General features: G+C 49.1%; 1 protein-coding gene across 6 annotated transcripts in view; it reads right to left on the minus strand.

The window, feature by feature from the left end:
- Nucleotides 1–3,344: 3,344 nt before the first annotated feature.
- Nucleotides 3,345–24,874, minus strand: part of ARHGEF1 (Rho guanine nucleotide exchange factor 1) — a 52,663-nt gene continuing 31,133 nt past the window's right edge. For 3 of the 6 annotated variants that reach the window (XM_033158329.1, XM_033158327.1, XM_033158332.1), the window contains 19 exons: nucleotides 24,789–24,800; nucleotides 23,748–23,936; nucleotides 20,962–21,146; nucleotides 19,722–19,868; nucleotides 19,279–19,361; nucleotides 17,633–17,758; nucleotides 16,749–16,863; nucleotides 16,201–16,301; nucleotides 15,464–15,541; nucleotides 14,820–14,895; nucleotides 13,891–14,058; nucleotides 10,925–11,012; nucleotides 10,269–10,370; nucleotides 9,375–9,445; nucleotides 9,057–9,227; nucleotides 8,375–8,548; nucleotides 8,084–8,232; nucleotides 6,842–6,939; nucleotides 3,345–5,945 (listed from right to left, as the gene is read on the minus strand). In XM_033158329.1, coding sequence (XP_033014220.1) covers nucleotides 6,862–6,939; nucleotides 8,084–8,232; nucleotides 8,375–8,548; nucleotides 9,057–9,227; nucleotides 9,375–9,445; nucleotides 10,269–10,370; nucleotides 10,925–11,012; nucleotides 13,891–14,058; nucleotides 14,820–14,895; nucleotides 15,464–15,541; nucleotides 16,201–16,301; nucleotides 16,749–16,863; nucleotides 17,633–17,758; nucleotides 19,279–19,361; nucleotides 19,722–19,868; nucleotides 20,962–21,146; nucleotides 23,748–23,936; nucleotides 24,789–24,800 — 2,113 coding nt within the window. In that variant the 3' untranslated portion in view covers nucleotides 3,345–5,945; nucleotides 6,842–6,861. The remainder of the gene's footprint in view (nucleotides 5,946–6,841; nucleotides 6,940–8,083; nucleotides 8,233–8,374; nucleotides 8,549–9,056; nucleotides 9,228–9,374; nucleotides 9,446–10,268; nucleotides 10,371–10,924; nucleotides 11,013–13,890; nucleotides 14,059–14,819; nucleotides 14,896–15,463; nucleotides 15,542–16,200; nucleotides 16,302–16,748; nucleotides 16,864–17,632; nucleotides 17,759–19,278; nucleotides 19,362–19,721; nucleotides 19,869–20,961; nucleotides 21,147–23,747; nucleotides 23,937–24,788; nucleotides 24,801–24,874) is intronic. The other 3 variants (XM_033158328.1, XM_033158330.1, XM_033158331.1) reach the window with 3 other exon arrangements.

Below are 24,874 nucleotides of genomic sequence, written 5' to 3' on the forward strand. Positions count from 1 at the left end.
GGGGGGCTGTGAGACTCCAGATCTTATTGGACTGCCAGCTCACAGCAGCCCATATGACCGATGGTCAGGGATGATGGGAGTTGCAGTCCAGCAACACCCTAAGACTTGAGAGCTGAAAGTGTCCTCTTCATTACCTCTTCCAATACCACGGGAAGATACTTCCATGCACTTTGTTCACAGTCTGCCTCGGCTTTCCCTCCCTAGATCAGTCCCATTAAACTTCCTGGGCCAGCCAGCTCCACACCATGTCCGAAAATTTCCACGGGCTACGTTAATCCCTTTCAGTGCACCTGCCACCCCATGAAATTCTTTCGACCTCTTTAACAGCCAGGTTACTAGTCCTCTTGGAGGCATAGAGACAACCAGCTTACTGCTGTGGCTGGCACAAGATATTTTGGTGCTTCAGCAAAGAACACCTCCCCAACGCCGGGAAGTTCTCCTGCACAAGCCTTGTTGATATGAAGTGCAGGATCTTTTCTCACCTGACGTAAGTTTATTTGATCAGATTTTTGCCTGCTTCCCACCATTACCAATGCATTTGAAGCCACCTTGGCTTGTCACAATCTGGGGCTGCCCCGAGTGTGCTGTGAAGGTGTCTCCAAAAAGGTACATGCAGGAAACAAGAGTGTTTGTGTGCATCTTTCTTTTTTAAAGTCCCAAGTAGTCCAAATACCGCCATTCCCGTGTTGCTGCTCTACACCTAGTTTAAGGAGCACACATAGGCCATTGCAAACTCGAATGCAGCAAAATGTGTTTATTGACTGGGTCCTCACAGCAATGTCTTGTGTATGTGCGCATCACCTTGCCTGTTGAGTGCGCTCCTGCAAGCCAACATGGTTCCAAGTTTCCGGTGTCCTCCAGAACCTACCAACCTGATTTCCAGCTCCCAAAATTGTGGGGAGGAACTTGAAAATCCAGGCCCACTCCAAAATACAGGGAGTTGTATGATGGGAGAGGGACTTAAACCATTTTTTACCCACCCCTGACTTTCGAAGTGCAATATTGTCTTGTCATGCTCTGGTGTGACCCTCACTGTAAAAAAAAAAAAAAAAATACCCCCTCCCGCGCCTCACCAGTGTGTGCTCGTGTCCCCGTGTTTTAAAAGAAGAAGGAAAAAAACAAAACTGTATTTGTGTGGTTGATATGAAGACGCTGTTTAACCCGACCCCTATGTTTTCTCTTTCCTTTTTGTAAATACTATATTAATTTATGGAGTGTGTAAAGAAAAAAACAGATGGGAAAGAATTTTACCCCAGCACATCGCTGGCCTCTAAAGCAATAAAATATCTATTCGTCACTCGAGTCTCTGCTCACAGGCAAAAGGGAATGGATGACTAAAGTGGGTGAGGGGCCAGGAACCGACAAGGTGGCAGTTCGAAGCCTGACAAGTAGGTCACCTAACAAAGGAGCAAAGGAAGAGATTTAACAGTATATAGGCACTTGCGTCTCACTCAGCTCAGTGGCATTTACTCCCAGGTAAGTGGGAAGGGATGAGTGACTCTTTCAATCCCGAGGGCTACATTTTTCCATGAGAAACTGTCTAGGGCAGGCATAGGCAAACTTGGCCCTCCAGATGTTTTGGGACTGCAACTCCCATCATCCCTAGCTAACAGGACCAATGGTCATGGATCATGGGAATTGTAGTCTCAAAACATCTGGAGGGCCCCAGTTTGCCAATGCCTGGTGTAGGGGCTGCCTGCAACTGAGCGGAAGGGGAATGATTTAAGCTCTTCCTTCTGCACAGCAGGCTATATATTTAAGTTACACAAGAGTCATTGAGTTCCATGTGTTTACAAAACACACACAAGGCAAGCAAAACGCACCATCATAACTGAAAGGCACGTTCCATCCAGGCAAAATCATGGAGTTGGAAAGGACACTCACCCCCCCCCCCGAGTGTTATCTGGCCCAAGCCAATGCAATAAATGAGACATGAAATGCAAAGACATACTGCGCTGCGATTAATATAGCATTTAATTTGGCATCGTTTACAAAAGTTATCTTTGGTTCAGTCTCTTCCTCAACTCTCCTACACGTACCTGTAACCCTCCTGTAACATACAAAAAGCCTCCGATTTCTCTCTATATAAGGTGCGGGAGGGAGAATAGAGGGTCCCACGACTCCTGTGCTCAGATAAGCAGGAGGGATGTGGAATCCAGGATCCCTGCTCTTCCCTTCTACTCCATCCTTATACAGAGTGGAAACTCACCTGATCTCCCCACCCTCTGGTGAGGAAACATTTCCCTCTTCCTCTTCTTCTTCTGGCTAGCATTTTCACTGCAAACCTCATACAAAAACGTTGCCAGGCAGAGGGAACTACACAGAGCTCAATCCTCAACTGAACTCTAGGAAAGCAACCCCCGAGCTCAAGTTGAGAGCATTCTCAAGACACGTCGACCACCGATTAGCTACCCCGTGGTTAATTCACATGATTCAGGGGATCAACCAACAGCAGCACAAGTTCCAATTTGTGCCCCAGGCCAACTGCCAGTCTATAGACCCATAACTGCTCTTGAAATCCAGTTAGAGACTGAGGCAGCGCTCCAGGTCAAGAATCCAGAATGTTAAAAGGGCACAGATTGTGAGAATTGCACTCATAAGCACAGGCTGTTTTAGGTGGTGGTGTTTTTTGGAGATGGGATTTTATGCTGCCTGATTCAGGCTTTTTTTTAAAAAAAAAAAAAAAGTTTAGGAAGTCAAGCATAACTTGCTTCTTTCTTAAATTTTCCTTAAATAGTTGTGCCCCAGACAGGACAGTGCAGTGGTGTGTGTGTGTGTGTGTGTGTGTGTGTGTGTGGCCAACACAGCATCTTTCAGATGTTGCTGGACTCTAGCTCCCATCATCTCTGGCTGGGGCTGATGGGAACTGGGAGTCCAAGCTGGAGGGCGCCACACAGCAGGGGGAAGCCATAAATAACTGCGGCACTTTTGCATGTGTGGTGCAGCAGCGGGTGAACTAATCCATAGCGCACGATCTTGAGAACGTCTCACGAAAGTACAAAAACAGCAATGGTAAAAGACGTGAAAGCAGATCCCGGGGGGGGGGGATGTTATCCCCACCCCACCCCATGCTTTTACATTTTGAAGTTTAGAATTTTTATTTCATTTTCTTTCTTTCTTTTAAGTGTGACTTTAAAAAAAACACCTCATCTGACTGCAACAGATTTTGGCAGGGGCTATTATACATTCCATAATACTGGGAAGCCGAGAAGGTCACACTCTTTCTTCTCCGAATACACTGGGTTTATGCTCTTTGTACAGTAGCAAGACAAAAAAATCCCTAAAGACTAATATATATAATATCACTCTATATAAAAAAACAACAACAACTCTGGGTTCATCTGCGCTTTTATCCCCAGCTGGAGGAGTTAAGACTACTCCCTTATGTTCGTATATATATAATATCCCAGCAAAATATTGCGTTTTCTTAAACATACAAGCACATTATCAACAAAAAGTATAAAAGGCACTTGGAAGAACTGGAACGTGTGCAATATCTGTGTAGGTCAGTCTCTGAGGACATCAAGTGGGGGTGGGGTGGGGGTGGCGGCAGGTGTCACTTGACTTTGCCCCCTTACCTCAACCCTTAGGTCTGCCACCTGTCCTCTGGGGTGAAAGCACCACATGCGTTTATCCCCCTCGACTAGTTTCAGCAGATGGAATTCTCCCAATCGGAGGACGGAAATACGCCGCGGTTGCCTAGGGAGGACCCACTGCAACCCTCCAGTTGGGCAAAGGGTCCTACAAATAGGAGGTGTCTTGGCTGGGGAGGGTGAGCAGAGTTGCCAGAAGCAGCAGCAAACCCCGAGCCTGGGTGCTCAGCAGCCCTCTATAGGTCCAGAGCCCTCTTGCTCCATGCGACAGACCAGCTTTGAGGGTAAGTCCCTTCCATACACAGCCAAAGGGGGATCGGGGTAGAAGGAGGAACAGGCAACCCCCACCCCAACCCGCCGCCAGTCCACACTCAATTCCTGCAAAATACTGCAAAAGGCCAACAACCCCAACGTTTTGAAGAGCCAAGAGTTGACTTATTGGTATGGCTCCACCTGCTGTCCCTTCTGTAAAGCAGCATGTCACAGGAGGGCAGCCAAGTGATTGTGCATTAATGACATTTATGGCGGATGAGACCCCAACCCAGGACCTTGTGGTTTCGCTTTCATATTCTAAATTTGTGGCGCCCTGTGGCTAAAAGCAGCTTTTATAGTGCTACACGGTGCTGGGAATAACCTGGTCAGCAACACCGAGTGAAAGGCAACCCAGATTCCAAATAAGGTGTGCACAAGTGTGGTCTAACTGCTCAGCTTATCCTTGGTATATACATTGTTGGGTATCGAACCCCAAGATTTCTCAGGAATTCCCAAAGAAAGCAGAGGTGTGGTGAGAAAGGAGCTTCGTGGAAGGGGCTGGTCTGGATTTCGCTTTGCTAGCAGGAGCTTGCATTTTTTTAAAAAAACAACAACAAAAAATTTCCACCCCCTGCAATGGGAGTTTCTGCACACAACCAAGTCAAGGAGGTTGGTGGCCAAGTCTTCTGGGTCTCCCTTGAGTTGGGACGAGGGCAGGCTAGAAGGCACATGTGAAACTGCACCGGCCAGCTTAAGATCAAGCAGCGTTTCCAGGGAGGTTGCCTGCCACTACTAATCTCGTTGGGGGAATTTCTTGAGAAGCATTTCCAAGGAACACCAGGGGTCTCCCTTGATCCACCGTTGGAACAACACTGCCTTCAGACTTTCAGCTTCAAGCTCATCTCATAACGCAAGACCCATTTCAGCTGCCTTTTCTCCTCTCTTCAGAAGGTGGTTATGGCACTGCCGGGGCAGCCCGCCTTCCGTTAGGTTGTGAGCCAGCTGTGAAGGGTCACCCAGCAAGGAGAGACCAGTCTTCTGGGAGGAGAGAACCAGCTCAAGTTTCAGGGCAGCCGATACAGTTTGCGTGCAAACCCAAGGCTTTCCTGCCGTGTGCTTGTGAGTGTGTGTGTGTCTCAGCTGAACTGGTGCCAAAACAAAAGCACTGTGTGGAATGGCAAGGTAGCAATGGGCCAAGGGATGGAGGGAGACAGCTTTGGCAAGACTGCAGGTGTGAACAAATGAGGCAGGAAAAGGATAAAAACGCATTCTAGAAAAGCGGGGCGTTTCTGGGGACAGGGAGGTGAGTAAAGGCAAGGAAAGCCAAGTTACGTGAGTTAAAGATTTGCCTCCCCCATGAAACCGCGGTGGTTGCTGCGGCCGCTGCCACCAAGTGCTTCCTTTTTAAAAGGATGAGGTGCCTATTTAGAGGGTTAAGTCCACGTGTGAGGATATACTGTAAGGCAAGCTTACACCACCAGGATGATTGACAATTTGAGGAGGGGCTAGATATTGCTATCATCATACCCTCCTTGCAAACCTTCCCTGAGATTATTTGGCTGGTTTCCTTTTGGCAGAAAGGAGGTCAAGTTTGATGTCTCCAGCAGTTGTGTTCTGAATAGGTCTGTGGAGATCAGAAGCCTACAAGTGCCTTGCAACACCCACACCCACACACACCCATGATCTTTGGTCCACTAGGGACCCAATTTTTAAATTCGCCTCTCTTTGGGACAGACACCACAAATTACTCCCATAGCTAAAGCAAAAGCTGACCCCCCCACCCCACCCAAGAGCACCTCTATGGCCTGATGACATAGCTAACCCCACCCCCTCAGGAAGGGTTTGACCCCCTTACTCACATGCAGTTCCGCAGCCTCTAAATATGGCCCCCCTATAGCGTGGTCTAGGTAGAATATATATATATATATATATAATATATATTTATAACCCCAGAATCTTTCCCTGCATTATAAATCCTCTATACAAAAAGCAGTGTAGGCCGAACTTGGTTGCTGGTGTTGCCGGAGGAGGGGGAGGAACATCTGGCTGGAGAGAGCGGTTGGCAAAGAAGATCCCTTTTCCTCCCTGTTAAAGACAGGCCTGGAGAGGGGGGAGAAGACACAGAAAGCCATTAAGACGACAGTGAGAATGGGGCAGCAGCAAGCAGTGATGTGTCAACTCGAGTTTGGAACCGGAGTAGGTGGGGCAGTTTTAAGAAATGCACTGGCCTGGTTTGGAGGCCGAGCTCAAACCCCGACTAAAATTCAGGCCCCGCTCATGATGCTCGGCAAAAATTGCTGCTTGCTTGTTCTCCTGCACCTTCTCTGTCCCTTCCCATCCAAGTCTGCCTGGCGGTGGCAGGGAGGAATCGCACAGAGGCCCTCCCTCCCCCACCCAAGGCCCTAGAGGCATCCTGGACTGCTAGGAGCCATGGGAAATACAGTTCCTGCGGCCCCCTATATTCCTAACTACGTTTCACTGGTTCCTGGTTGCTACGGATACATGTCGGGCCTATTGGACCCTTCCCACCCTCCTGCCATTCCACTCACAGGCCCCCACTGCCAGGTACATCTGAGCAAGAATGGATGGGAGGGTTCGGGGTTCGCGGAGCAGAGAGTTCTCCTGGTGGGCCGATTCAAAACTGGCTCAACGGGCTAGAGGATGTTTGGATAAACAGGCAGCAGAGACTTACTACAAGCTAAAAACACAGCAAATTACACACCCATTTAAAACAAAAAAACACCAAATGGGTGGGATTTACATAAAAGTGTCATGAGCGATTCCTAAACTTCCCTCGGCGGAGGCACTGTTTTGTCTTTTAAATTAAATTTTGAGGCACAAACACACTTATTTCAAAAACCTGCTTGCTGAGCCATGAAGACCACAGGCTCACCCTGAGCCAACTGCTGTCTTATCAGCCTAACCAAAGGAAACAAGGTGGTGAGAGGAAGCCAAGTTTTTGGGATATCCCGGACTGAGCCTGTTTCTTCCATTACCTTCTCTGCTTGGCTAAGCCTCATGTGAAACTGGGCGGCTGAGATGGCGTGAGTTTTCCTATCAGCTGCTGCAGGTGCCAATAATCCGCTTCAATTTCCTAGTACGACAGGCAGACAAACAGATTGAGGGAAATATTCATGGGGGTGGGGGGAGGGATGTGGGGACAAGCATATGCAGGCAGGAATCTCCTTCTGGACACTCCCAACTCTCGAGGGTGAGAGGGTTCAACCTCTGCAACCCAGTCGCTCTAGATCGGCCGACGTGACACCCTCTGGATGTTGGAAGAGCTGCCTTACACAGAGTCAGACCACTGGGTCCATCTATCTCAGTACTACTGTTTGCACTGCCTGGAAGCGGCTCTCCAGGGTTTCAGATGCCGGGGAATGAAACAGGGACCTTCTGCATGCAAAGCAGATGTTCTAACCCACCGAGCTGCAGAGCCCTTCCCCTCAGGGCAACAGCCCCCTATCAGACCACTGAGCATGCTGGCTTGGACGGCTGGGAGCTGGAGTCAAAGGAAACCTGCAGGGCCACGGGCTCCCCGTTCCTGCTTCAGTGACAAACCCCTTTCTAAAGGTGACCTGGTGCATAAGCTGGGGCTTGCAAGGAATTAATTCTAAAAAGAAGCCCTCCTAGCAGGAGTGTGGTGCTGCCCCAGCATACAGAAGCCGTTAAGAGGGTGGCAGACTAGGACCGGGGAGAGCAGGGAGAAAATGATGGGACCTAAGTGCAGTGAAATATAACAAAGCAAATCTTGTACAGGCATGAAGAGTCCCCCCCCCCCCCCGTCCCCGGCTCTTTGCTTTGTCTAGTGAAGAGAACGAGCTCAGCAGATAAGTCTCCATGTAGAAAAATGTGGCTTCCCATTCATCTCACCCAGCGTTAAGTTTCTAGTCCTCGTGGCTATAGTCCTGGGTCTTTCTTTTTCATTTAAAAAGAGGCCAATGGACGGGGGCTGCAGCACCTTCATGCACTCCTTCCCTCACTCTCAACCTGAGGGCCCCATCTCTTGCCCCTCTTCCCTTTCAAACCCACTGCTTGAAAAACACTAAGGCGTTTGCTCCTGCACCTCCCTCCCTGCCGGCCTCCACCAGCTTCTGCGCTTTCCAAACCATCTTGGAAATTAATATTCCAGGGCTCGGGTTTAGTTCTGCAAGGAAAGCAAATGGGCGCAAAACTGCGCAGTAAATTCTGAGCGTGCCACATTGGTGTGTGTGTGTGTCTTCGCAACCCTCTCTCACCTTCAGACCCTGGATTGCATCTTCCAGAAGCCGCAAGTGATGCTTCACCCCGTCAGATTGTTGGTGGGTCAGAATTATGGAACTGGATCCTTCCCTATCCAGGTGCTCTGAGCCCCACTCTGGCTCCAAGGGGCCATTGGGGAGACCTCCTGCCAAGAGGGAGGGGAATCTATGATTCTATGAAATACTCCCCCAGCATGCCTCTCTCTCTCCTCCCTCCCACCCCGGTTTTCTCCAGCATGCCCCTCTCCCCTCAAGCCCCCAGCAGGCACCTGCTCTCAGACCCCGCACCTGGATGCCGCCGGCTGCCGTCTGCCTCCGTCCCATGACCCGTCTCCCACTCCTGTTCTTCTTCTCCCCCCTCGCGGGGGTTCCCGTTCTCTGGCGGACGGTCCACAGGTTCTGCTGCTGGGAAGGCAACCTCCCCTTCCTCCGATACTTGAAGTAGTCTCCTCAGGGCTGATACTGTTAAGGACACAAGACTGGGGTGAGATTCATCTCCTTCGCGAGCCTTGGGGCTGGGGGGGATGTGGCGGCAGAAGGAATCTCCGCAGAGGGGAGGGGAAAGGATGGGGGAATCCTCCGGCGCTCCAGATACTGTTGGACTACAACTCCCATCATCCTTTGCCACCGGCCGTGCTGGCTAGAGGCTGAAATCCAACGATATCTGGAGGGCCGCCAATTCCCGCCAGCCCTGGATTATCTATTTGCTTCATGCTATTTACATACCGCTTTACTGTAAAGACAAACAAACCTCAAAGTCGTTTTAAAAAAACCCCAAAACAAATGATAAACTTAAATCCAGATTAGGACACACTCTCTGGAGAGCAGCAATTTTGGAGAGGCTGCTCTACATGTCTAGATAGGCTTGCCTAAGCGTAAATGTTCTTAAGCAGACACTGGAAAATGCAGAGTTGACAGTGCCTGCCTGCCATCAACAGGCAGGGAGTTCCAAAGGAGTAGCGTTACATACTTCTGTCCTGTGCAGCGGATGACAGGGCCCCCTGGCCTACGGGCTGGTGCTTGTGCAAGTTCAGCATGTCGTCCAAGATCTCTTCTGTTGCCTTGCCCAGCTTCGGTCCGCTCACAGGGCTGCGCCCCTCGAATTCGGCCCCTTCCAGCATCCCATCCTTCTCCCGCTCTGCTACGGGGTACCAAAAGACCAATCGTATCCCTGCTCTCAAAGAGCCCCTGGATTCCCCTGGCTCTGAGCTTGGTAAGAACCCAGAACTCTTGCTTTGCCTCCTCCAGCTCCTCCCACTGCCTTCCAAACCCCTGGCCGCAAACTCACCCTCTGAATGCAGGGTCTCCTTGTGGGAGCTGCCGTTCTCCGCTCCACCCAGCAACCCCTCTGAGTAGCCGCTGAGGGGAAAAGAAGAGGTTGTGAGTGCAGATCTATGCTGGCGGTGGGGAAATGGGTTGCACTGGCAGGCTGGATCCTTCCTTCCTCCCGCACACCCCATGAGACAGCCCTTCCAGTGTCAGGGAGCCAGCCAGCAATAAATCACACTAAGTGAAGTTAACTCTTTATTAGAAGAAACAAAGCCTGCTCAGGGGATCTAGGCCTCATGAGCACACCAACTCTTCTTGGTGGGTCTTACCCCTATGAGGCAGCTGCCTAAGGATCCTCTACCCCCCCCCCAAGCAATCTGAGACTATGCCAGAACGCCTGTCTTTGCTACTCCCACTTCATACCACTACTGGTCCTGGGAGACCAGCAGGGAGGGGAGCTTGTTGCAGCAGGAGGGGAGACACCCTGGTTTCTTCACCAGCCTGACTCCTCTCTTGCTTCAGCTTCTGCCTCTGATTCTGAACTTCTCTCTGCCACAGACCCTTCCTGCTCACTAAACCCTGTTACCTCTTCAGCTTCTGACACCTCCTCCTCTCAGTCTTCTCCTTCTGCCCCCTCCCTAAAATTCTTCTGCCTGGATGGGACCTTTCTTTGAACTGTGATATTGCCTCTCACTGGTCTGGAGAGGCTGCGTGGAGGTTATGTTTGTAAAACCTCCTGGGTTTTGCATGGCTGGAACGCACAAAAGAAAACGTCCCATCCGCTACTCTCCTCATTTTTGCCTCTCACTTTGCCTCACTTCCTTCTGGCATGCAGCCCCCATAAAACGCCCCACGTGGCCTCTGGTACAAGAAAGGTTTAGACATTTTCCCTCCCCAGGAACGCCAGGCTTACAAGCTGGGGCTGTGTGGCGAAGACCGACTGTTTGGCACTGAAAGCCGTGGTTTAATGGGGACCTTCAGGCAGCCGGCTGTGTCGCTGATCATACTGCACCAACTAGAAAAGAACAAAAGAAGGGAATCGGGTAAAACAAAAACTGACTGGTGGATTCGACAGGTGCTGGAATATGCACTTGGAATATGCTCAGAGAAACCCATCACTATAAGCCCAGCGAGGAGCCACAGCTCAAATTAAGGAATGGCACCTGTGAGTATAGCATGGTATACAAATTCAATTAATAATAATAATAATAATAATAATAATAATAATAATAATAAGCTTAAAGACCTTGGTGCTAGGCAAAGTCATATTTTGAAAACTGACCCTGGATCGAAGCTGAGAAAACTGAACCACCCTCACCTCCAAAACTACCACCCATCTGTTTCTGCCACCCACTCCAGCTCACAGATGAAACCCAGCCTTCCCCAAACTGGTGCTTTCTAGATTCTTTGGGCTACGATGCCCATCAGCCAGCGAGCCAAAACCTGGAGGGCATCAGGCTGCGCTGGTGGTGGTTGGACCAACCCATCTGGTACTCCAGCGGTGAATGCCCACCTTCCCCCCCCCCCAGCCAGCCAGCAGCATCTCGATCTCGCCTCCCCGTTCCTTACTTCTTCCTTTCCAGCACCGTCTGCGCAACCAGCTCATAGATCTGAGCTCCATCCTCCCAGCTGAAAATCACATAGAAAGCCTTGATATCTAAGAGGAAAGAAGGAAACGGCAGGTTCAGAATCAAAAAAGAGGAGGAGGACCTATCTCAGAACTTGCATCCAGTGCCCGATAGGACATTTCTGGGGGGCCGCATGCCAGGGGTGGGCAGGGCCAGAGTTGAAACTGGACGAGTATAAATGCTACCTTTGCACAGTCCCTTTCCAATGCTATGTTCCTACGGGTGAAGCAGCGCCGGTGATGGGACATGGTCTCTAGGGAGAGTGCTGAGGGCCAGGCAGAGAGGCCTGGAGATTCTCTGTGCCTGAGCTAAGGGGATTCCAACCCCTGTCTGGAGAGATGCCTGGGGACTGGCACCAGGAAGGTTTTTGTTGGCTCTGCCACTGGGACTGGAGGTTCTGTGGCATCCTGTTGTGTGTGAGCAGGGTTTGTGGCAGGGGCGTGTTCTTGCTGCCATGAGTTCATTGGCTGCCTCTATGTGCAGGCAGGCAGGAAGGCAGTGCAGTGGGTGGCTGAGGGAGGAAACCTCACCTGCATTTCCTCTGATCAGTGGGTTGTGCCAACTTTCCAAAGGACTCAAGGGGCTTGTCTGTTGTTGTTTTTATATCATTTTTGCATCTTCTGGTTGCATGATTCCTCCAAACCCCTTACCCTGAGCATGTGTGGGCTACCGTGCCCTCAGCACCAGCAGCATATCTTGGGCCCCAGTGTATCAGGAATAGAGAGGATTACTGTCAATTAACGCCAAATTTATGTTTTGTTTTTTTAAAAACAACAACTGCCAGACCTGCATGTAAGTTTGTGTGGGCCACAGAATTCCGTATTCCTGGCACAGAATTCATGCTGCCTGGGTGCAGATGATGCATGGCCAAGAATACAGAGACCGTCTCCAGTCAGGGCTGTGCTTGCAGCAGAATTTTATATTATTCAATGTAATAGGCAGGATCTAGGCGGTTTGTGGCTTATTTAAAAACAGCATAGGAGACGAGAATGGCCCTGAGATGAACACTAAACTATTAATAGCCGCTGCAAGGTTTGGGTTTTTTTTTAAATTTAGCTCGTACTGCCTGTTCTGTTTCAAGGTTTCCTCTTCTTCCACAACCAAAGAAACATAATCATCATACGAAGTTTCCTCACTGCCAGGGAACTGTTGCGCCTAACTAAGAAAAGCCTGCTGGGCCTTGTACGTGCCCACAGCCTTGTTCCTGGAGTTCCTTCATTCACCGAAGAGAGCCAGCCTGGGGTCTCCTCAAATGCAAAGCACAGTATTCCTCCTCCGCTTAAAAGCTTCCTTGGGGGAGGGGACCCCCCACATTCTTAATCTAGCGCTGTGTGACTTAACTTCGCTGCTTCGGTCCCAATCGGTAGCACAGGGTTCCCCCTCACAGCCATTTCCCCTCACAGCCACACCCCCTTCAATATTATACAGTCACAGAATTACAGAACTGTAGAGTTGGAAGGGGCCTCCCAACGGTCATCTAGTCCAACCCCCTGCAATGCAGGAATCTCAACCAAAGCATCCATGACAGATGGCCATCCAGGTAAAGGTAAAGGGACCCCTGACCATTAGGTCCAGTCGTGTCCGACTGGGGTTGCAGCGCTCATTTTGTTTTACAGGCCGAGGGAACCGGCGTACAGCTTCCGGGTCATGTGGCCAGCATGACGAACCAGAGCAGCGCATGGAAACACCATTTACCTTCCCACTGGAGCAGTACCTATTGATCTACTTGCACTTTGACGTGCTTCTGAACTGCTAGGTGGGCAGGAGCTGGGACCGAGCAACGGGAGCTCACCCCGCCGAGGGGATTCGAACCACCAACCTTCTGATCAGCAAGCCCTAGGCTCTGTGGGTTTAACCCACAGCGCCACCCGTGTCCTCTGCACCATCCAACCTCTGCTTAAAAACCCTGCAATGACTGCTTCTAATATTATACAATAATTTTACAACAACAACAACAACAACAACAACAACAACAACAACAACAACATAATAATAATAATAATAATAATAATAATAATAATAATAATAATAATGGATCCATTGTAGCTATCATTGCAGATCTCCATGTATTGCATTTGAACCAGATCTACTATTTTCTGTGCGAAGACCTGGAGCGCTCCAGTATCTTCCAAGTGACTTAAGCTGTGCCATCCTTGAAGTTCCACTGCATGGAACAGAACTTGAATACCATTCTCTTCAACCCGAAGCCCTTGTGTTCTCAGTGTCCCTAAATGCTTAGCTTTGAAGCACACACAACAACTCCTCCTATGCCCTTTTTAAAATGAGGTTTTTTTGTGGTGGGGGGGGCTATTGGGCTGTTGTTTTTATTTTTATTAGCTATTTTGTGGTTTCATATCTTGATTTTATTCTGCGAACCGCCCTGAGACCCCTCAGGTATAGGGCGGTATATAAATTTTTTAAAAAAATTAAAAAGCAAACAAACACCTCAGTCTCGCCTCCTTTCACACTGACTGGTTCCAATCAGCAGGAAGGCTGAGAATAATTCTTCTCAGTGGCTAAAAAGCTACCCCTTCCATGCTAGCTGGGCAGCTCTAAGATAGTGGAGATGGGAACCCATCAGGGGTCAAAGAGATAAACATTCAGAAAATACCTGACGGCAGCTAAGTTTAGGGAAGTTTTTAATCTGTGACATTTTAATGTATTTTAATATTTGTTGGAAGCCGCCCAGAGTGGCTGGGGAAACCCAGCCAGATGGGCAGGGTACAAATAATAAATTATTATTATTATTATTATTATTATTATTATTACCCTGCTGCAGAAATAGTAAGGTGTCTTTGACCCCACGGTAACCCCAGACCACTACACCTCTGGTGCTAATCCACACACATTCAAAGCAGAGCTGCTTCCACCTCACCTGCCCGCCCGCCCGCCTGCCCCAGCACTCACCTGTGGCCACTTCGCGTGTCATGGCTGAATTGAGCCTGATGATGGGGCTCAGCATCTGCTTCCCGTCAGGGGTTGGGGTGATGGTGCGACTGTGGCACTTGAGGACCAGGCGCTCCTCCTGCTTCTGCAGAAGCATCAAGATGTCGTCCAGCAGGAGAACGTGGACATCTTTTTGGGGGGTGGGGGTAAGAGAGAGAATGTCAGAGGTCTGACGTAAGCTTCCGAGCCTTGCTGGGAATCCCAGGCCCCCACCAAAGCTGAGCTTATAGAAAGGCAGTCCTGAGGGGGGGTGGAGCCATTGAAAACCCCATCCCTTCGACTCAGAAGCCACACCCACAAATCTCAAACGTAGTCAACGTCAACAACGTTGCATAGGGACCCCAGGGCCCATTCAAGGCTGAAAGGCCTACCGAACGAAGTCTCCTTACACCGACTTCCCCACTAGTCTCCCGGCACTCAAGTGAAGAATTGTAACAATACGTAAATAAAACATATGCTGGAAGGACAGCAGGCCCATTATTCAGTGAGGCTGGTGGGGAAATTGCCCACAAGGTCAGTCCCAGGTGTGGGGATTGTTCTTCAGTGAAGGAAACACACTCCTCCTCTCCTTGAAATTCTGCCATTCCAGCTGGTCATTGCAAGAACTCTGTAACAGTGCCTGAGCTTTCTTTTTTCCTCCTCCCTACCAATCCCTTTTCCTTTCGTGCCATGCCTTCTTGACTGCAATACCTGTAGGGGTCCCATTCAAATCATTTTTGGGGGGCTGAAGAGTGGGATGAGAAGGATTTAAATAAATAAATCCACTCAAATCTTATTTCAATTGCATCAGCGCACCGCCCCTGGCATCAAGAAGTTCTAGAATCAAAGCCCTGTCCCAGAGTTTAGCCCAGGAAGGCTTCCAAGGAAGAGTGAGCCTGAGATTAACTTACCTACTGATTTATCCTTGGTGACACGCCAAGTCAGAGGTCCCTCATACACGAGGTTTTTCCTGGTGATGTCGATGTTCTGTGGGAAAGAGCCGGTCACAGCCTGAGCTTTTGCATACGTTATCATTTCGTGCACACAGAGTTGCATTAAGAAGCAGGAGCGCGGAGATAAAATCTGGGGCCCTGGGGAAACCAGAGCTCATGGAAGACCACACTTTCCCCTCCAAATCAAAGAAACACTCTTATAATTTTCACAAACCTCATTACGTAAATTGAGAGCACCAGACCAGTTGCTCAGAGCAGCCTTAAAGCCACATTTCAAAAGAGGGGCCCCTTCCCCCTTGATAGCAGCCGCGTGACGGGCTGAAACTCAACAGGTGCAGCCTAAGCATGGAGAGACATGCTACCTACTGCGAAGTTCTTTAAAAGGGGGCAGGCTCCCTCGAGGAAACAGGTGGAAATTTTGTTAGAGAATTTGCTCCCCACCCCGTTGAATAGGTGGCCCTCCAGATGTTGCTAGACTACAACTCCCATCAACCCCAACCAGCAGGGTCCAAAGTCAGGGGTGATGGGGAATATTTGGGTGCTCCCAAGTTCCCGACTCCCCGGTCTGCAACCAGGGAGGAAATGCTAGGCCAGAAACTCACCCTAAATTCACTAAGCAGTGGGTCGGTACTTTGCTTCAGGTTGGAGAGGTCCAGCCGACGCTGATAATCTTTCAGTTTCTGAAAAGCGCAGAGAAGAGGACACACACACACACACATACAGAGTGGCAAGGGAGGATTAGAAAGAGCAACTGCCCAACAGAGAGGTATTTATTCATTTATCAAACTTATTAGTCACTTTTATATATATAGATAGATAGATAGATAGATAGATAGATAGATAGATAGATAGATAGATATATAATCTAACTCAAAGTGACGTGCGAACAATAAATAAATAACAACACATGCCTTGAAACCAGCAAAAAGCAAAACATAAGAGAACTCTAAAACTCACTCATATATTTTTAAAGACAGGATGAAAACGTCCCACCCGCTGAAGGCCACAGATAAATAAAAGCTGAAGGACTGGGAGAAAACAAACGTTACGATTGGTGCCTAAATTTAAGTAATGACGGCACCAGGTGAGCTTCCCTGGGGAGAGCACACACCACAAAAGGAGGCAGCCACTGCTGAAAAGGCCCCGTTCTCATGTTGGGATACAGAAAGGGGCCTCAGGTGACAATCGCAGGGGCCAGATTGGTTTGTACGGGGAGAGGCGGCCCTTGAGGCATGTTGTTGTCAGGCAGGCAGGAAGAAGAAGAGGAAGAAGAGGAAGAAGAAGAAGAAGAAGAAGAAGAAGAAGAAGAACAACAACAACAACAACAACAACCACTTACCAGCAAGTTCTCCATGTTGCGCACCTCCTGATTGACGTGGTTGAGGATCTGCCGGCAGCAGTCAGCCGCCCTCTGCACTTTCTGCCGTTCCTCGGCCTCCTCTGTAGCACAGGTCGGAAAAGGCGGAAGTGATTTTTCAAAAGGCATCCCGTTAAATACAGCCCCAGTGTTTCCCTATCTAGTGTTCAGCTCAGATCTAGATTCAGGGTTGGGTTTTTTCCCCCAGGAGGGGGAGAATACTGTCCCTTCCTGCAGCAAAATCAAGACACTGACAATCTCCCAGAGCAGCTTTAAAAACCAATCCCTCTTCACAGGGAACTCGGGGAATTGTAGCTTTGGGAGGAGGACAGAGGGCCTTCCAACAACTCTGAACCCCGCCCCTAACAAAACCACAGCTCCCAGAATTCTTCGGGGGAAGCCATGCATATTTAAAGTGGCCTATCTCAGCACTTCAAATGTATAGTATTTTATCTGTTCCGCCCTTGGCTCAGCTGTCCCTGTGCGATTGTCTCACCTCTCCTACTCAAGCCGCAGAGACCTCTGCTCACCTGTGCATTTGGCAATGCTGTGAAGGAGCAGCGGATACTTGGTCAGCCTCTGCATCTCGATGGGGATTATGTCCTTCAGTTGCAACCGCCGGCAACGAGGCTGACTTTCTGCCTCCTGCAGGGATGAGAGGGAGGGACACACCAGGCTGCTTACTGAGCCTGGGTAACTGGAGGAGGTATGATGATCCAAGCTCAGTGTTTGCAAAAATAACAGCTTTCCCCCTTCTTCCCTTCTTAACGGCATACACTTTTGATTAATGAAATAATCTTACCTGACCCTAACAGGGAAATATTTCACTGGGAGAAAGGGAGCAGGAACCTAGGGCTGTCTTCAACCAAGTCCTACTTAGAGTAGACCCACTGGACCTAGCATTGAATACCACCCTTAACCAGGCCAGCTAGTTTTTTTTTATTAAAAAAAAAAAATCTCTTCCACAAAAAGCCAAATAAAGTTACCCAAAATAATTTATAATTGGGCACATGCTTTATGAAAATTTATTCTGTGTATGCTTAAGTCTCATGGAGCTACACATTCACACTAAAAAGAGAATTGCCTCAGAATTACCTCACAGCCTTTAAGAATTGGAAACTTAATTCATTATTTTTGTACAACATAAAAGACAGGTTTCTTGGGATGCTGAATTGTACCACCTATACCAATTTTTTTCACCGGAAAGGAACAGTGGAATACAAATGGCCCTACCCTAGAAGGAGATGCGATTTCACAGAATCACAGAGTCGGAAGGGACCATGAGAGTCATCTAGTCCAACCCCCTGCAATGTAGGAATCTTTTGCCCCATGTGGAGCTCGAACCCACGACCCTGACATTAAGAGTCTCATCCTCAACAGACTGAGCTATCCCCCAGTCTCCAGCAGCGGTTACCTGGATGAACTGGTTGAAACGCGGCTCTTTCTTCTGCTTGGCTTTCAGCTGCTCCAGAGCAAACGACTGGCGGCTGCAGAAACGGGCCGAAATCTTCTGGAACCAGGTTCCTTCAGAACCATCAAACTGGGGGGTGGGGTGGGGGGAAAGAAGGTTGGCGAGTTGATCACACAGAGGGACATCTTGCAAACCTTTCGGCCCCTTTCTGATAGCCAAGATAACCTCTGCCTTGCCCCCCCCCCCCCACCGTTGCCTCTTCATACCATTTTTGGCTACTCAAGAATCGCTGTGATGTACCTGGGCTGATTCACCTGCGCAGCCATTAAGTGATGAGCCACACAAGAGTTGCTATCCTTCCCCCCCCCTACCCCCCCTGGGATCTCAGGGGGAAAAGCTCTTTCTAACCGGGCCCATTCCCAGCCTTTGCCTTCACTGTACGGTTTAAAAAACCACAAGTCGGAAACCTTTGTCCCTCCAGATGTAGCTGAACTACAACTCCCATCAGCCCTAGCAATCATGGCCAGCAGCCAGGGGTGTTTGGAGCTGTAATTCAGCAACCTCTGGGTGGACAAAGGTTCCCCAAATGCATTTGAAACCATTCCTTCCCTCCCTGCAGCATTTTCCTCAGGAAGAGAAAAACCGAGATACCTACAGTAACAGAGACATAATAAGATATATTTCACACATGGGCGTGAGAGCAAAGATTCCACAGGGATCATTTAAGAGCTGTTTGAGGTGTTCTAATTTTATTTTTTAAAAGACCTTACAGCCTCCCCCCTTGCAATATGTTTATGCTCCAGACGCCGGCTCACGGGCTACGCTTTGAGTATATCCGTATCGCAGAGTGGGATGGAGATAGCTCAAGCCTTATCTATCGATTCATTTTTTCGAAATGCGTATTTTTTATTGCAAATGTCAACAGAAATTTAAAAAAGTAACAGAGTGAGCTCGCGTTAACAATAAGAACAACCCACCCACCCGAATTAAAGCAGATGTATTAATAGAAGCAGTAGAAAAATGACAGCCATATGAAATGGAAAATCGTAAGATATATGTCTGGCCACAGAGCATAACGTGTGCCTTGATTAAGGTCAAATAGGGCATTCATGGATCGACTGATGGGTTGCATTTGCACCCCACCTTTCCTCCAAGAAGCCCAAGGTGAAATACATCATTCTCCTCCTCCTCCCCATTTTATCCTCACAACAACCCTGTGAAGGAGATTAGGCTGAGGGTGACCGATTGGGCCCAAGATCACCCAGGGAGCTCCCTGACAGATTGGGGATTTGTACCCCGGTCTCGACCACTCTGACAACCACACTGGCTCGTTGAACCGGAGGAGAGCTTTGAGCTTACATAGCTTGTACCCAATATGCTACATCAGCTCTGTAGGCGGCAAGCATCTCATTTCATCAAAACGAAGCTCTGATCTGACCTCATGCTCTTCCATTATTCCCTCAGCCGACATGCTTCAGTCTGTTCCACTCCTCATCCATGGACCACGGCCCGGTCTGAGCTTTTGATTCCTGCTCCAAAGCCTTTTAATTTCTCAGGACGAACCCCCCCCCCGCCCACAACACTGCCCTCCGTCCCTCAAGATACTGATCCAAGATGGCCTCCCCGCGCCCCCCCCCCCGCTCTCTTACCCGAGCCAGCAGAGTGCTCCCGATTTCAGAAACAAGGGAATTGTTTTCCTCCCTCAGCTTCTTCAAGCTCTCCAGAAACACCTCTGAGAAGAGAAAAAGACACACACAGAGAGAGACCGGTTATGAAAAAAAAAAAAACAACAACACCACAACAACCTCCTCTCCCCTCAAGGAAATTCTCGTTTACTGAGTGTGCACCAGCTCATACGTTGAAGGAACCAGCACAAGCTGATGTCCCTAAATGCTCAAAGACCCTTCTCCACTCACCCAGGCCTTGTTCCTTGTTCCGCGATATGTGGGTGCTCACATTTGAAACACATGGCCAAGGAACTGCAGCTATTCCAGGTAAATAAACCTGGTGTGTGTGTGTGTGTGTGTTTCTGGTAGACTGCCTCAGCCGTGCCTCTTCAATCCCCACCCCACTTCCTCTCCCATGTGCTCACTGTGTTCATCGATCAAGTCCTCCAAGCTGGGGAAGATGTTGACCAGTTCGCTCTCCCTGAAGTGCTCCTCGGCCAGCAGAGGTTGGTAGAAGACCTCCAGCAGCACCCGTAGCATGCGCAGGTGGGCGTGTTCGGTGATGAACAGCTCTGCGGGAGAAAAGGCAGAGGGAACGTCAGGACAGGTGTCCTCTCCCTGTAGCGCAGGTGTGGGGAACCCTTTCCAACCTTGGGCGGAATAATGACTATAAAGTAGTTTTTCCACTCTCACACAAACCTCTTTCTATCCTTTTTCCAAGCCAGCAAGCAAGCCAGCAAGCCTTCTTCTTTCATTTTAATTAATGCACCGCCCTTCATCCAAGGATCACAATATTCGAGGGCATATCCCAGCAAGGCAAAAGCACTCAAGGAGGGGCAAGTGACTCAGGAGGGGGCATGGCCCAGGGAGATTCCCAAGGGCCAGACAGAGATGCCTCGAGGGCCACATTTGGACACACACACCCCGGCCTGAGGTTCTCCACCCACGCTGTAGGGTCTATACAATTTATATATTAATGCGCATGAGGGATAAATGGGAGGCATGCCATAGAAAAGCAAACAGGGGTTGCAAGTACCGCACTGGTGGCGATGGGGTGGGTGTGTCACACCTGTAATTTCCTTTAAAAGGAACAAAGCAAGTTTCTAGTCCTGCTGAAACAGGGACAAGTCACTTATTCAAAATACCTGCATCCCACCCTCCACCCACAAGGAAAGGTACAGGCTTAATTTAATAATAATAATAATAATAATAATAATAATAATAATTTATTTGTACCCCGCCCATCCAACAAAGATTGAATTTAAAACAACAAATCCGTTAAGACAAAGCCAAGGGTAGATAAAATTTACAGTTAAAACCCATCACAAACATCTATAAAGACCCCAGGGCTGAACGCTAACAACTGAGCAAATAAGCAACTGTTTTCAAAGTTATGTGGTGTAATTGAAATCGTACTGGAATTGCGTATTAAGCTGCAACCTTTCCTCATAGAAAGAATGCCCCTATGCAGCTTTTAAAAAGGATCTAAAGAAAAGGGTGCATCGTTCTTAGAATCATAGAACTGTGGAGCTGCAAGGCACCCCAAGGGTCATCTAGTCCAACCCCCAATGTTTTGCTTTGCGCTCAGATCCACCCCCTTCCCACCTTCCCTTGACTTGTCTGTTTTCCCAGCCCCAACCCGGGGGGTGAGAGCAAGCTACGTACCATTGATGACCTCTTGCCGCTTCACTTCGCTTTTCTTCAGCCTGAGGAGGGTGTCGTTGGAGACGAGCTCCCGCCAGTTTGGCGGGTCCAGCTCCAGTTCCGAAACACGCGGCTCAGTCTCCTCAGACTGGGGATGCAGAAAGGACGGCGGGGGCTCCCCTCCCCCAGCCCCTCCCGGTTCCAGACTGCGGAGGTTCAAAGAGAGAGAGAGAGGAAGGCACAGAAAGTGAGGGCAGGCAGGCGCAAAAACAGAGCAACAACGTAAGCATTGTCACGGGCCCATCCCAAAGCACCCCGGCATTTGTAGTTCTCACAAAACTACAATTCCCATGATTCCTTGGGCGAAGCCGTAATGGTTAAACCTGTTTCTACATTTCCAGCATGGCTGTATCACAAAATGGCTGATGCAGAACTTCCTCCCACCTGAGGGTTTCCCTTCTGCCAAAAAGTTACGTGACAGAGGAATCAGTAAGGGAGGGCACATTCACAGAGCTCAAAAAGCACCCCCCTTTCATGTCTTATCCCACCAGATCGAAGTCTCTTTTTTCCTCCCTCTTCAGAAGTTACGAAATTGTCAAAATCAGAGGGAGAGTTGACTGCAATTCTCCTCTTTTGCAGCCTCTTCCTTCCCACTGAATAAATCAAATTGTGCTAAGGAATCTGTTGTTGCAGCCCCTCCAAAAACAAGATGGATTTGATCAGTTTCTTCCTCTGAGGGTAGAAAGGAAATACAAGATTTAAAAGATCTTGCTGTCTGGGGTTGTGCTGCTGCACTGATAAAAGCAGCCCTTTCCCAAAGAGAGCATTTCAGTTGGTCCCGAGATGCTGCTCTGCAGACACTTTTGATATTTTAAATCACTACAAGTTTGTACTGTTTTAATTGTTTGCTGAATTTGTTTTGTTTTCTTATTTAATAATAATAATAATAATAATAATAATAATAATAATAATAATAATAATAATAATAATAATAAACGCTGTTCTCATTTTGAGCCACTTTGAGCTCAACATTGCTGCTGGAAAAGCAGAATACAAATATTAAATCAAACCACCCGCCCAAGTAATTGCTATTAATATTTTCCATAGACATCTTCAATTCACCAAATGCTTTTTTATTCTTTTGAGTGCTTTCTCCATTGGCATTTTACCACTGGGCAAACTAGCAGGAGAATTTGCTACAAGATGTAGAATCATAGAATTGTAGAGCTGGAAAAGGACCAAATGTTTTGTTTGTTGCGTTGCCAAAATCTGTTTGTTTTTTTAAAGGTTAGAAGTAGTCTCCACCAGTGGCTGTTAGTTATGATGGTTAAATCAAATCTCTCCAGATAGAACTGCATTTACCTCTCGTAAGCACGAGCTGGGAAGTGGTAGTTTCTGGTTAAATTACAGCTGTAAAAACCAGTTATAGTTTACTATTTCCCATGGAAAGCTTGAAAAAGAAAGCGTGGATTATTCGGGAGAATAGAACTATTTTGGTCCTCCTGGGCAGAAGACATAGTTGGGCTAGAGTGGCTGTTTCAAAGTCTACATCCCCCCCTAGTTCAGAGGTTCTTAAAGTGTGGTCCGTGGGTGACTGATGGTCCACAAGCTCTATGCAGATGGTCCACGGAAATATTGTGGAACAGTTGAGATTCTCTCCATTTGGCTCTGTGCTTGAGTAATTATTTCCCTGACAATAGAAATGGGGGCCATTTTGATCAGACTACTGAACAGACCAACAAAGTGTTGGCCTAGGGCCTGTGATTTTCATAATATGGCACTGGCATAGTCAATTAATGTAAAACAAAAACAAAAAACAAAGGGGGGCTTTCCTAGCAGCTTAGCTTAGGGACCACAATTTCCACAATAAAGAACTGGTTCCGAGTGTGAAGTTGGTATTGATGAAGAAGCGTTATAAAAATATGAGTTCTGTGTGTGTTAGGATTTGTTGGACAAAAAAGTTTTATTAAGTGGTCCCAGAAATTTTCAAATGGTAAAAAGAGAAGAAGAAAAATTGAGACCCCCCCTGCCCTGGTTCAACAGCAGGGGATACAGGATAAAGGGACTTGGCACTGTGGCAAAAGGAGAGAGACAAGCAGCTGTAGTTTACTTTTCTCTGAAGCAGTCCATGTGTGGAGCTGGAGTATTTCATCCCTGCGGTTAGCGGCAGTGCTCAAAATTCCCTGGGTGCCAGGCGCGTTTTGCTAGTGGCGCGGGTCCAATTGCGAACACATGGAGATTTCTGGGCGCCAGGTTGGTGAGTGACGCCTCCACCGAGCCAGCTGACTCGTGCGCAGCAAAAGACCCGCGTCTTGTGCTGCTGCGTGAATCATGGGCCCCTTTGCTGGGCACCTTAGTCCTCCATCATCACATGAAGGAAAGTAAGGGCTGGGCTGAGTACAGATGTATCTGAATGTGCTGCAGCCTTGCCGCAAACTGAACTCACAGACCACAGTTTAAAAAACCTCTGCCTTAGTCCAAAGTTATCGCCATTTCCATTTCCACTGTGTGCAATTCTCCTTCTTGCGTACTGGGACCAGTAAACTGCTGTAACAACAAGCTACCTGTACGGTCAAGCAATGTAACCATGATTAAACAGAATCATAGGAGCCCAACCCTCTGGTGAATAGACACATTAGGTTTAGGGTGCCATTATACCTGAGTTTCCAACACTGGTTGGTGAGCGAGAAAACTACCATCACCCCAGCAGATGGTAAACAAGACCAACCCTGAGATGAGGTTTGCAAAGGTTTGAAACCTGGTTCCATTTCCGTCCCCTCCGGGGGGTGGGGAATCTCTTCACCTACTTGCGACTCCCCTGCTTCTGCCGAGCCTGTTCTAGGTACTGCTTCTCCTCCATCTCATTGGCACGGGCAGCGGCTTCGACGTCCACGTCGCTCCGCGATCGTGGCTGCTTGCCCTTGGCTGAGCCGCGCTGAGACCGCTTCCGCTCGTACACCCGCAGGCTCTCGGAGCGGCCCAGCTTTGCTGACAGCCTGGCGAGGGGGTGGGCAGGCGGGCAAGGCGGAGCCGGGGGGAGGGGGCCACAGACAACACACCCAAAAAAAAGACGCAGACGGGGGGGGAGAGCCGTTGGGTTGGACGAGCCGAATTTGGAGACGAAGGAGGGCGGTGGAATGAGCCACGGGACACGGGAGGGCCACGGACCAATCACGAGAGACGGCGGGGCGGGGCATAGCGCGCCGTACACCAGTGGGAAAAGAGACGGCGGAGGGTCACAACCAATAAGTGAACGAGCCAAGCAAGCACCCAATTGGGTGGGGTAGCGGAGGAAAACAGACACCAGCACATGCGGCAGTGGATAGACAAGGGAAGAGAAAGGGGGAAAAGTGAGAATCCCAGAACCAGTAAGAGATCCATGCACCAGAACAGGGGAGAGTGGGGAGATGCTCCGGGCACAGGCAGAATCCCCCGTGCTGCCATGCAAAGGCTTGATAAAATGCCTCACAGAACAGGTGCAGCCCCCCAAAAGGCTGCAACTTCAAAAGGAACCCTGTTTCTTGTGAGGCCCAACACCCCACACCGCTAGCGTTACTGGGGCCAGGGAAGAGGGCTCAGAACCTGCTGCAATGACCCCCAAGTTCACCGCTGTGTTGCACACAAGGGAGGGGGTCACTGAGCCAATTAGCCCCCCCTCCCAGCCACCCCTAAACAAACGCCGTATGGCGCCCCGCTTCGCAAGCAATGGACTTGGCGAGAGGGGCACCACCGCTCTAACCAGGCAGCTTTGGGTAACAAGGTCATACTTAACTCGGCTCGCGTGTCTTTCCCTGAGGAAGGAATTCATGCAAAGGGTGAGGGAGTGTGTGTGAGAGGAAGCCACCAACCTTTTTCGCCTTCTAGAAGGGAAGAACAGAATATAGAAGGGTGATTTGGTTAACACTGAAAGGAGAGACAGAGAGAGAGAATAGAG

This window comes from Lacerta agilis, chromosome 8 (genome assembly GCF_009819535.1).
Source record: "Lacerta agilis isolate rLacAgi1 chromosome 8, rLacAgi1.pri, whole genome shotgun sequence".
NCBI lineage: Eukaryota > Metazoa > Chordata > Lepidosauria > Squamata > Lacertidae > Lacerta > Lacerta agilis.